This window comes from Pelmatolapia mariae, linkage group LG20, assembly GCF_036321145.2.
Source record: "Pelmatolapia mariae isolate MD_Pm_ZW linkage group LG20, Pm_UMD_F_2, whole genome shotgun sequence".
Classification (NCBI taxonomy): Eukaryota; Metazoa; Chordata; class Actinopteri; order Cichliformes; family Cichlidae; genus Pelmatolapia; species Pelmatolapia mariae.
Window position 1 is genome coordinate 9,527,612 of NC_086244.1, and position 12,308 is coordinate 9,539,919.

The following is a 12,308-nucleotide window of genomic DNA, read 5'->3' on the forward strand; positions in this document are numbered from 1 at the left end:
TCAGAGGAGGTGGTATCAGTTACAGGAGTTAGAATTTTTCTTGAGGTTTCCCAATGTTTCTCTTAAGACTTAAAATCCAAATATGGAGTCCTCACATCAGCAATATTATTGCTTGCAACAATACAAAATTAAAAAAAAAATAATAATAAAAAATGGGCTCTTAGTACACCTAATCATCCTAACGATGTAAGCACAAGCCTCTCCAGTGGCTTTTCGGTAATATGGATCACCTACTCAACCAGCTTTAGCCTTCCTTTCAGGATGATCCCACATAATGATATTAAAGTAGACTAAATGGGATTGGACCCTCCTTTACTGATTAATTTTCAAAATGTAAAGACGCTACACAAAACATTCACAGAAAGGACAGGAGACATTTTTGTAAATGTATTTTTATATGAAATTCAGATAGTGTATATTTGTTCAAACTGCGTGATTATAGTTTATCAAATAATGCCCCAGTAATTGGACAGGCTAATAGCCCACTGTAATTGCCTTTTGTGCAGGACTGCTTATAAGCAACCTCCCACAGTACAAATATTACACAGATCAATAAACACCAAAGGGTCTGGTGCAGCAGAGGCTACAGCCTGCAGCACAAACCAGTGACCAAAACTCCTGGTAAAAGCTTTGTTGCCTTTCAATGACAATGAGATCATTGACATTTACTAAAACAATCCACACCTAGTGAAGCTTGCAGACGATAACCAAGTAGATCTGGTTGAACGGTCTTCATTGAGTTCTTATTACTACAGTTTGTTATTAAGCAAGAAGGAAAGGGTATGCACACTTCTAAATTATATTCACTTAACAAAATACTGTGGGATGAAGACAATCCAATTAAAATAAAAACAAATGAAATACAAACATCAGCCACACAATCAACTATAACCTAGAATGAATTGCCAAAAAATAATAATAAAAAAAATCTGTTTCTCAACTTCTGAGTGACACATGAGCTGAAAAACTATTAAAGGGAAACAATTACATTTAGAAGCGGGTCACAATAAAACTGTTCATATACAGTACATATTTTCATCTATGAGCACACTTATCTAAGAGTGAATAGACAGTGCATTTTCATGTGTTGTCATCTGAAATGAGAATGCCACACTGGACATTTATTAGGAGCAACAGTCCTAAAGACAAAAGTGTGCACAGACAGAAAAAACTAGTTGTTTTAAAAAAATAAAATAAAGAAAAATTCCCATTTTACGAATGTAAAAAACAAAACAAAACAATAAAAACTAACATTCAGAAACAGAATTTTTAAGAATGCAGAGGAAGACTACATTGGAGGTGTTTATAGACGCAATTAAATGTTATTCATAAAACAAACTCGTCGCTGTTATTGCAGTAAGAATAAAGGATTAAATGCAGCTGCTTTGTTATTATTTGAGGAGCGGAGAAGAAAAGAACTTTCCTTGGCGAGAAAATCCCACTGCTGGTTTGCTCTTTGACCCAAATCTGCAACAAAAAGCATACATAAAAAAACCATGATGGAATTATTAATTAGGAGCTATAGTCAATAAAACAGAGCTGATGAATGATAATGAGATATTACACAGTAGATTAAGTTATATGAAAGTCAGAAGAAGTCAGCATTTATGTAAATTAGGAGAGAAAACACTTTGTAGCTTTATCTTCTCAATTAATCATGAGATCATTGATTATAATGCCAGCAGGGCTGGGAGGACTGTGCTCATGTGATTACCTGGGTGTCAGAGAGTACTTCATGCGCTGAGACAGAGAGCTGGAGGAGGGGGTTTTATTGAGCTGGTGCTCCGGAGTGGTCAGAGGTCCCAGTATGCTCACTGAAATATCACAAACAGTTAACATTTACAATCTCAGCCTCCTATGAAATGTCAGGCTGTTGAAACGACTGCGCCCACACTCATACGGCAACAACAAAGAAAGTTTTAACGAACCTCCAGCTCTCTCAGGGGTGGCATAGCAGTTTGCATTTTCGATGATCAAATGCTCCAAGTTCGGCTGCTCGTTTTCTGCTGCCATCACAAACTGGGCCCAGAAATCCACCGGCAGAGCCAACAGACGCTCCACAACCTGAACAGAAAGGGATTAGTAAAAAATGGAAAAAGATCAGGGTTATTTCAGAGTATTGCCTAATCCACTTCCGCCCGTGCAACGCTAGTTAGGCTTGCCTTAAGCAAGATCGAGGGGAATTACTAAAAAAAGAAAAAAATTGAAAAAAAAATAATGGTGTTATGCTCTTCTTCTGCGCAATATTACACTGTAAGGAGATTTTTGGTGGCCTCCAGCTGTTGTGTGTGTGCTCAGTCTCCTAGATTAAGCCATTCCACATAATTTATATAAATCTGTTACCAGACACTGTCATCCTGATAAATAGCAAAATGCATCAGAATTAGATTTAAAAAACAAAACAAAAACAAAACACTTTAATATGTTATAAATATTAGAAGTAAATGTTTAAGACATGGCAGCTTTTGCTGCAAATTCTAGTGAAAGTATAATGCATTTATAATCTGTGAGATTTAAGACATCTTAAAAATTATTTATGCATTCTTTTCCAGCACTAACTATTAAACAATCTTTACATTGTAGAGGTACATCTCTATATAATAACAGCTCACAGGGATTCACAGGAAAACTGGGTGTCATTTTGTGTCATTGAGATAAATTTGTGCTTTCACCAACTTGGTATTTCACATTAAAAGTATTCAACCAGCAAATGTGGAAGGAGACTGTAACCACAAGAAGTGTAATGAAGGGCACAGCTGCAAGAAGTCTGGCTACCCCTGGGCAAATTACACGTTTTGTTGATGCCTGCAGCGAACACATTAAAATGAGCCAACTGTGTTTGCCACGGACTTGGTTTATTATGGTCACTTTTGTCAGAGAATCAGTTATAAATAATCCAAGAGTAATTGAAAAAGACGCAGCAGAGCTGGGAAGCTTTTTGATGAAGAGCTGTTCTCAGCATTTCAGATTGCTTCAGTTTAAGGCAAAGGAAACTGTGCAGTTGTAAAGTGTGTGCAACTACACCTTAAAGAGAGGCATCAGTTGCTCTTCTTTAGTTTATTTTTGCAGTAGGCGCTCAACAAGTGCACACTAGGACAGGTATGCAAAAGCTGTGTCTCATCTTCCAAGCTTACCTTAGGCTGTCGTTTGGTATCCTGTAGGATTGTCATAGGGTCAGGATTGGGAACTGCGTGTCCCACAATTGTTGGACCAAAAACTCGGGACAGGTTACTGATGTCCATCTTGGTGTCCAAACTGTCAGCAACTCTGAAAGAATTGATTAGATTCAGTACTGACCAGCTGATGTATAATCAACGAAATATGAAATATATATGAAAATAAATCCTGAGAGATTACACTGATATTTTAAAGAGGGCCTATAATGCCCTTGTTCAGCTCCAAAATGTTAATTTGGTGCCTGCAGAAAGTTGTTTTGCATCATTCACCACTTAAAATAATCATTTATCGTATACAGTCCTTGGAGCAGCCCCTCTCTGCCTTTAAGCCTTTTGACTTAGTTTAGAAAACTCAAACAGCGCTTTTGGCTCATAGTACATGTGCTGATTTGAAATTTTGGACATTTTAAAAATGAGCATCCACCATGTTTTTGAATAAATATAATAAAAAGTAAAAAGAAAAGCATCCTTAAAAAAGTTCATTTTAAGTTTAACAGCAGAAATAAATATAAAGTAAAAAGTTCAATATCAGGTTGTTTATGCAATTCTGCACTTTTTTTCCTAGACGTAGCTCGACCCAATTACAATTAGAGAATGCATATCGATATTCCATAAAGGTGAGGTACAAAGAGACTAGAGTTAAAATATATCTACCAAAGCACAAATACAGTCGCTTGAAAAAGAAATTTACCACAGGACTCTGAAAGCCTGTGAAATACTAAGTATACTCCATGATTCAATATCTTGTAGAACCACTTTTAGCAGCAATAACTTAGAAGTAATAACTTTTATCAGGCTCTCACAATGTTGTGGAGGAATTCTGGCCAACTTCTTACGGTGCTGCTTCAGTTCATTCAGGTTTGTGGGGCATTCATTTATCTGCAGCTCTCAACGTCATGCCACACCATTTCGGTTAAAATCTGGACTTTGACTGGCACATTGCAACACCTTGATTCTTCTTTTTCAGCCATTCAGTTTTAGATTTTTTTGTTGTATTAATCAATTTGGCCCAAGCTTTAGCTGTGGGGCAGAATGCATAACATTTGACTCTGGAATAACTTTGGTATAGAGAGGTCCACTCCATGCTGGCAAGGGGCCCAAAACGAGTCTAAATCATCAGACTTGCCCCACAGTGCTTCATGATGTATTTGTGCTGACATAATTTGTGCTGTTTGGGTTTCACCAAATGTGATGCTGTGCATTATGGCCAAAAACTTTGGTCTCATCTGCCGTAAAGACAGATGATGTTAAGATGCAACTTCGCAAACCAAAACTGCGCTGCTATGTTCTTTTTAGAGAATAAACTTTCTTTTTTTACATGATGTATATCAGTTATGTGGTGAGAGAAGAGTAGGTGCAAACCTCTGAAGGTGAAGGATTACGAAAGCCAGCGTGTCTCTGTTGGGCTGTGGCAGGTCACCAATGGTTTGGTACATCAGAGCTATGCTGTTGTCGTCATCTGAAATCTCTGTGGGAAAACAAGGAAAACAAATTTTTTCAGTACAGACCAAGAAATAGGGTGTTGTGACTTCTGTGGATTTATTAGCAGCTAGAAGGAAAATGCATCTGACTACAGTAGAAAACAAACACTAAAAAGGCTAAAAGACTTAGAGATCAATCTTTTGTTTTTGTTCCAGGCAAATTCCCACCAGAGGTTTCCATCACTCATCAAAACAAATCACAAATGTAAAACAAAAGCACTTATGAAACCTGTATTTAATCATGTGTTGGATAAATTGCTTAACTTTCAACACTGCAGTTATTTCAAGTAGACATTGCTTTGTGCCAAAACCCTAGACTAGTAAACACACGCTTACCAGCTGCGTCCATGAAGGAACGGTTGAGGCGGAAGGTGAGAAGAGGCTCCTTGAGGTTCCTCAAAAAGTCCTTTAGGAGGCCAGTGACGGCATGGATATCATCCACCTTACTGAGCACGGGAACAGTTTTGCTACGGAGAAACTTTTCCTTCAGCTCCTTCACAGTGCGCTCAGCACCAGAAAGACGGTACAGTCCAGCCTGAGTAAGGGGAAAAACATTTTTTATCTGAATTATGCTGATATTGTTTCTAGGGAAAATTACTGTAGCTGTTATCTGTAATGTACTGTTTGATATGAAAGGGCACCTCTGCAGCAAGGTACTAAAATCCAGAAACAAGAGGTCTTGAAAAATAAGGCCCCATCTTATCTTAGACACCTCATAGTACCATATAAGCCAAATAGAGCACTTCACTCTTATACTGTAGGCTTAGTTATGGTTCCTAGGGCTGGGAGGAAAAGCCTTTCAGGGAGTTTTTCATTCCCACTGTTGCCAAGTGCTTATTTATAAGGCAATGTCCAATTGTTGGGGATTTCTCTCTATTATTGTAGGGTCTTTATCTTTCAATATAAAGTGTCTTAACTCTGTTATTGCTGTGATTTAGTACTATGTGAATAAAAAAAAATCCAACATCCACAGGACATTTGCTAGCTCTGATTTCCTTAATTTTCTGCCTTCCTCTTTCACCCTTTCATAGAAATGGTTCAACTAAATATTTACTGATAATCAAAGAATAGCACATGAAATCGCACATCAGAGTAGCTACAAGCAATAATAATAATAATAATAATAATAATAATAATAATGCATTTAAATTAGAACAATAACAAAACAGCTTAATCAGCTTGTATCAGCAGATCTGTCAGTCAGTCAGACTTTAGCTCCATTTGCACATTAATTTTAGCAAAATTTGTGCAAATAAGAGTTTGATGAGTCCACCACTCATCTTGTTAAGATAAAGGATATCTAATAAAAACAGAAAAGGCACAAGTGACTTGGGTAGGAAAAGTCAACAATTTTCACATGAAATTGATAATTATGCACAAAAAAGGCAAATAAGACAAGTACTAAATAAACAACCCAGAAAGAAGAGATGGCAGCAAAGTCAAACAGCAATCAGCAGATCTGGAGACTTTCCATAGCCCAATTACGAATTTAAGCTCCCAGTAACAGATTGTAAAATCTTAGTTACAGCTCTGTCTCAGCTTAAGGGGAAGACATTAAAAATAACTACTGGGGCTTGAGGCTTTACTGTTCTTCACATTTCTGCATAATATTAGGACAGTGAAATAGCACTCACCTCATGCAGTCCCCTTTGCTCGATCTCACTGATACAGTGGACCACAATGGGAGGGATCATGGGTGATGTGTCTGGGACGTAGTCCGTGAGAACACCCTGGAAAAAAAACAAAGACAGGATATGGGTTAAGCAGCCAGAACTGTGATTAAATTTCAGTGGATCCACCTGCACATGAAGAGCAAAAATTTTATTACATACCTCCCCAATTTTGACTGGTGTGCCACCTAGGTTGGGGATGCATGGTAGAGGGCAGCGCTCACGACACTCGGGGTGCGAGACCACCCTGCAGTCCCTGCACTTCAGTGAAATCTTGCCAAACTTGATCCTCTTTCCGCAGGGCACACAGGATTCAGGCTTAATGACCTATAAAGACATTCCACAGGAGACTGTGAAGTTATCTACCATATATATGCAGCTAAAGAAGCAGAGACACTTTGTTTAATGGCCTGCATAAATAGGGATACAAATGAGCAAACAACATTGTCAATATGGATGCCAACATTTTTTTTGAAGCACAGGGCTGGGTAATTTATTTCCTAAGGGGTCGCAAGAGAAACTGGGACTATTGTTGAGGGGGGCACCAATAAGCTGAACTCAGTTCTGCTCAATATTAATTTTATCTCTTCATAAGCATGTTAGTGCAGGTCCCCACAATAGCCCCAGTCTCTCATGTGGCCCCTTGGGGAAATTAATTGTGCACCCTTGCTATAGCGACACTAAATTAAGTCAATAAAAAATAATAATAATTTAACATATTCAATTCTTAAAATATATAAGTAAATATCCCTTTTAGTTTTTCAGCTATTGCTGTATAATGGCAAAACATATTTAATTTGGAGATAAAGAGAACCCTCCTTTGATCCGAAAGGAAAATGTGCTTTTCTAGTCACATTCAGTCAGTGCTGTTCTTTCGCATTAATGTCATTCTTACAGTTTTGGAGACGAACTCATGAAGGCGAACGCCTCCATTGCTTTGTGGAGTACTAGGCGCAGCTTTCATCTCTCCCTCAGGGTTGGCAGGGTGCTTGAAGACATCCTCAGACTTGACAGATTCAGAGTCCCATTCCATAGCAGCTGAACAGGAAAGATAGAAAATAAATACCTGCTTGTAAAATAGCACAAACCTTCATCATGCAGTTCTGAATCACTCCTACTGCATAATGAAGTTTTTTTCAACACATCCAACATTGTTTTTCCATTAAATTATGTGTTATTACTTTTGCTAAAACCCAACAGAGCCCCATGTTGTTATCTTGTTAGCCGAGTAGATGATTTTACTTACTGAAGAACAAAGTTAGCTGGATGAAACTAAGCACAATCATTTGAGCAGGCTGGAATATAACTCCAGCATAGATAAGCCACATATAAAAGCAGCGTTTAAGGTCCACAGATATTTTAGCTATATACTACCTCATAACAGACATCTTACCAGTCTTTCTCCTGCTGCGGGTCCAGTATGGAACAGTCTCAATGGTAGAAACCGCCTCAACAGATCCTCCATTTGCAGGAACAGTCACTGTGGTCTTTGTCACAATGGCCTCATTTCCCTGTCACAATACATAAGAACAGTCAGAATAACCAAATACAGCCAAACTACATAAGGGCACAACAATGAGCTGCAAGACTTGGCTGCAATCTGCCATCAGCATTTGGTTGCCAAAGCTAACAAAAACGATGAATGATTAAGATCATGTATGATATATGAAAGCAATACCCAGAGCTAAATAAATAACCTACCATCTCTGAAGTTTTTCCTGTTGATCGAGACCTTTTGGAGGCAACTGGAGGACCATCAATATGATTTCTCGAGGAGCGCTAAAATCAAAACAGAACTTTAACACTCTCATTTCCATTACATATAAAACAATGTCATCACTTCTCAAATTTGAAAGAGCAGAAGTAACACACCCTTTTTTCTCGTTTCTTGAGTCGCACTGTCCTCACAGTTGAGGAATCCCAATCCTGTCAAGATCGAGCATGTCATTAACAGATTTCAGTTATTTTCATTGATACCTACAGGGACAACATCCACAACAATCTGGTATCTACAATGTATTAGTGTATGCAATTTCTCAGGAAACACTTCACCTTATATGTCAAAGTTAAATGGGAGAAGGAAGCAAATATAACACCAACAAATGAGGATTGCTAAAATATATGTGAAATAAATGTCAGCGCCTCCAGTTGTAGCCAGTGGAGAGAATTTTCATGGATTTGACAATGTAATTATAAATTGGCTGACCACTATCATATATTTTGGAAATGTCCAGCAGTCCAATCTTACTGCTCAGAGATAGTATCACAAATTGAAGACACTAAATTTGAGAATGTGGCTGGCCTTGTAAAAGAAATGTATGAAATGGAAAAGGAATGAAAAGAGTTTGTAGAGATACATTTCAGAAGTATTGATTAAAATGGCTGTTATATATGAAGAGCAGTTTTAGATAAGGAGAAGATGGACTGATAATTATATAATAACTATATCATATTAGACAATTCTTCCTGTGGTAACCATAGTTTTGAACATTGTGCACTGTTCATAATCGATTTTTTTATGCGTGAACATTTGGCTTCATCTGGGGTCTGGAAGGACTTGATGGACTAGTCTGGACTTCCATTCATTTTCTTTTGTTGATTTTCCACAGGTGCGTGGGTAGACCCCTGGGATTAATTCAAAAAACAATCGCTATCATGTACTTAACTAGCTACTGTGTGCTTCATGTATTACCCCTGGTGACCTGTTTTGATCTGCTCTGTCTTGTGAAATCTGTTTGCTTCTTTGAAACGCAATGATAAAAATAACGTTCAAAAAACAATAAAATAGCACAGTAAAGCAGTAATACAATAAAGCACACAGTTACTGTGTGCTTTATTGTATTACCTACCCCTGGTGACCCGTTTTATTTTGCTCTGTTATGTCTGCTCCTTTGAAACAAAGTGATAAAAATAAAGTAAAAAAAAAAAAAAAGGTTTCAAAATTAAAGGGTTTTTTTCATACATACAAGTTCTAACATGTAAAAGAGAAATACTTACAAGAGAGTCATCCGTTTTGTCATAGCTGATATCTGACAAGATGGAGCCTGATTCATCTATTGTCATCAGTCTATCAAGAGCAACAGAAAATATGCATTAGATCAGCTAATGCTGTTCTTTTACTCACATGTGTCCCACCTAACTTAATGGCTGATTCAAAACTCTAAGTAGTAATGCAGTAAAAATGCTGAAATGTTTAGATGTACCCATGTGTAAGAGAAAGTACCTTAAAATCAAACAATCAGTGATCAGAAATAAGAGCTTTACATTAAACAGCTTGAATTTAACATAAAACATCTTGAGTTACTTACCTTCGGCTGGTATTAAGGTTGGTTGCTGCCTGACAGTTTGTGTTCAGGAAAGCCAGAGCTGAGCGCTGTTCTGCACTCAACTGGATGCTGTTACTGGATCCCTCACAGGTCAAGAGGTCCCGGATCAACTGAATTTGACGGTCCTGTATCATAGAAATCCAAGCACGACACAAAAATTAGTCAATTGAAATCACACTGTAGCCTAAATTGACACCAACAACAAAGAAGGGTTGGCAATGAGGGTCCAGTCATCCTTCCTACCAATGTCTCACAGTCAGCCTCAGCCTTTTGTCTGCGCCGTATCTCCACGTCTACCTGGTTGCGGGCATGCTTCAGTTTGACCTCCAAGGCTCCCCTCTCAGTCTCCGTTTTTCTCAGCATCTCTTTGCATGAACCCAGTTCATGCTCAGTCTTTAGCCATTTGCGACGGCAGTCATCAAAGTTTTGTGCCATCTGAATAAAGTCTAGGGGGGGAAATGGAAGCATTAGTATAGTCTATAGGGGCCTGAAGTGCCTGTGTGAATTAATAGAAGGTAAAGACAACAGAACCTGTAGCCATGATATACTCACTGGGTTCAATGTTCTCACTGAGAAGGTCAACTTGCGACCTCATCCTTTCATATAAGCTCTGGAGGTTCAGCACCGCAGTCTCCATGGTGTCTTACAATTTAAGGCCCTCTGATAAGAAATACATTTTAAAGTTCAACCACACAGAATACCGTGGATTATCTAGATTTGCTAGCTGCCTTTCATTTTTGCAAATATTTTAACCAAAACAGATAACTTGCTGTATTGGTATGCTCACGCAAATATGTGTTTGCCGTTATGTTGAACACGCTGGCTTATTTTGCTTTTCTTCTGACGCCAGGAAAGACTTAGGTACACTAAACGCTCTATTAACCGCACACTGCATAAACAACATGGCGATTACGATGGGTCTAAGTTTAGGTGGTGTATCTCCTCCATTTGCAAACTTCAGAAAGCAACAGTTACCTACATACCTGGAGAGGCGTTGTACAAAAAAGCCTTTCGGTGATATTTAGCCACCACCCTGCTCTTTTTCCGTTTCCTTTTTTTTTAGCTGTTAGCTTTTCGAACCTTTGTCCACATCCTTCGGCAGCTACAGCCACACTGAGCGGGTTGCATTTCAAATTTCACCGCTACCCAATGAGAGACGAAGACGGCCCGGGTGTGAACGCAAAAAAAGATGCAACTTCCGTGTTTGTATTTTCAAAATAAAACCCCCGTAACGGCCAGTCGCTTCACAGGTAAGCGAGTAGATTTGCGCCAGAATGGGTAGAACTGTTTATAGATCCAGTGTTAACCCTAATGATAATACATTTAATATTTAGCAAACAAATAAGCAAACAAATTTAGAACAAAGAAGAAATGAGAATAAAAAGTAATACTTCCGGTCATATCTTTCAAAATAGAGACCAGTGTTTTTTCCCAAGAGCACGTAAGTGGAAAAATAACGACTTCCGAGTTTGGACTGTTAATGCCGTTATGATGCGGCTGTCAAAACACAGACACTCTATAAAACATATACTGCTCATGCTAGCAAGTAATATGGCCAGAATCTGCAGGGCCACGGATACACCAAAAACTAAAATTACCATCCTTAACCTGTTTGTGTCCAACAGAGGTCATAATTCAATTCAAGTTTTGTTTTGTTTTTAATATAGCACCAGTTCGCGACAACAGTCGCCTCAAGGCGCTTTATACCGTAAAGTAAAGACCCTATAGCTTTCTGGAGAAAATCCCCCAAATCAGGCAGCCCAATATGTGCAAGCACTTTAAAGAAAAAAAACAACTCCCTTTTAACAGGACGAACCCTTCTGCACAACCAGGATCACAGCAGGGCAGCTAAGAATTTTACACTGTATATCAAACTCTTCCGTGTCAATTTTTGATTATTGCTTTGCTTAAAATTAAATAGATATTTTAATGTTTTTAGAGCATAACGTCCCAAAGGGCTTTCACTTAGACGGTGTTTATTAATTTTTATGCATAATTTATTATTGAAAAAAATAATTTAATAAACCTATAAAAATAACTATTTTTACCTTATAATATGGGTATTTTTCTATTCAACAGGAGTGCAAATAGTTTCACTTTTTCCATATTAAATGTGTTCTGTTAACACAAACTTCAGAAGGACGTTGCGTGGCAAAGTATTTGACACCGACCCCCTAAAACACACATCCTTAACTTTTCCAATCATAATTTTAAAGCAATATTATTATTATCTGGCCATATTATATTCATAATTGTGTATGAGCTAGTCAAGTCATGACAGATGGGCTAAATGTGTCTATAGAAAGGTCCTTGCCTATTGTGGTTCTCCTTATATTAAAATAGGCGTTCACTGCGCTTTAATTTACTTATAGAGGCAATAGTAACGCTATTAAATTATGACACTAACCTTTACCTGTGCTTTTACGTTAATCTGGCTTATATCACCTCCAACATGTTTTATTGTCTTATAATTACGCATTTTAAAGGGGGACTGGAAAAACTGAACAGCTGGAGTCGCCTACGGTTGTATTTACATGCCCAACAATATTTTATCATGATTAATAGCCTAAAAGCAGATGTGAATGAACGAAAGGCACCCAACCAGAGAGAAACTGAGGCGGAGAGAGACGTTTAGAGGGAGTGGGTTGGTTGAGT

The 12,308-nt window shown here is 38.1% G+C and overlaps 1 protein-coding gene across 1 annotated transcript; it reads right to left on the bottom strand.

Annotated features, from left to right (window-relative positions):
- Window positions 1–905: 905 nt before the first annotated feature.
- On the bottom strand, window positions 906–10,737 carry racgap1 (Rac GTPase activating protein 1). Its single transcript, XM_063465123.1, has 17 exons — window positions 10,637–10,737; window positions 10,206–10,313; window positions 9,897–10,099; window positions 9,636–9,778; window positions 9,325–9,394; window positions 8,200–8,253; window positions 8,029–8,106; window positions 7,721–7,838; window positions 7,223–7,365; window positions 6,490–6,654; window positions 6,292–6,387; window positions 4,994–5,192; window positions 4,539–4,644; window positions 3,135–3,267; window positions 1,929–2,064; window positions 1,715–1,814; window positions 906–1,467 (listed from the first exon to the last, which is right to left on the bottom strand). The coding sequence occupies exons 2-17, from the start codon at window positions 10,288–10,290 to the stop codon at window positions 1,392–1,394; spliced, it is 1,905 nt and encodes a 634-aa protein (XP_063321193.1). The 5' UTR covers window positions 10,291–10,313; window positions 10,637–10,737; the 3' UTR covers window positions 906–1,391.
- Between the last annotated feature and the right edge of the window lie 1,571 nt (window positions 10,738–12,308).

Coding starts and splice junctions, on each gene's coding strand:
- racgap1 (XM_063465123.1), bottom strand. CDS start 10,290: ATGGAGACTGCGGTGCTGAACCTCCAGAGCTTATATGAAAGGATGAGG. Junction 5,193..6,291: donor AGCAAAGGGGACTGCATGAG/GTGAGTGCTATT, acceptor CCCCTTACTCAG/GCTGGACTGTACCGTCTTTC. Junction 1,815..1,928: donor CACCCCTGAGAGAGCTGGAG/GTTCGTTAAAAC, acceptor GTGATATTTCAG/TGAGCATACTGGGACCTCTG.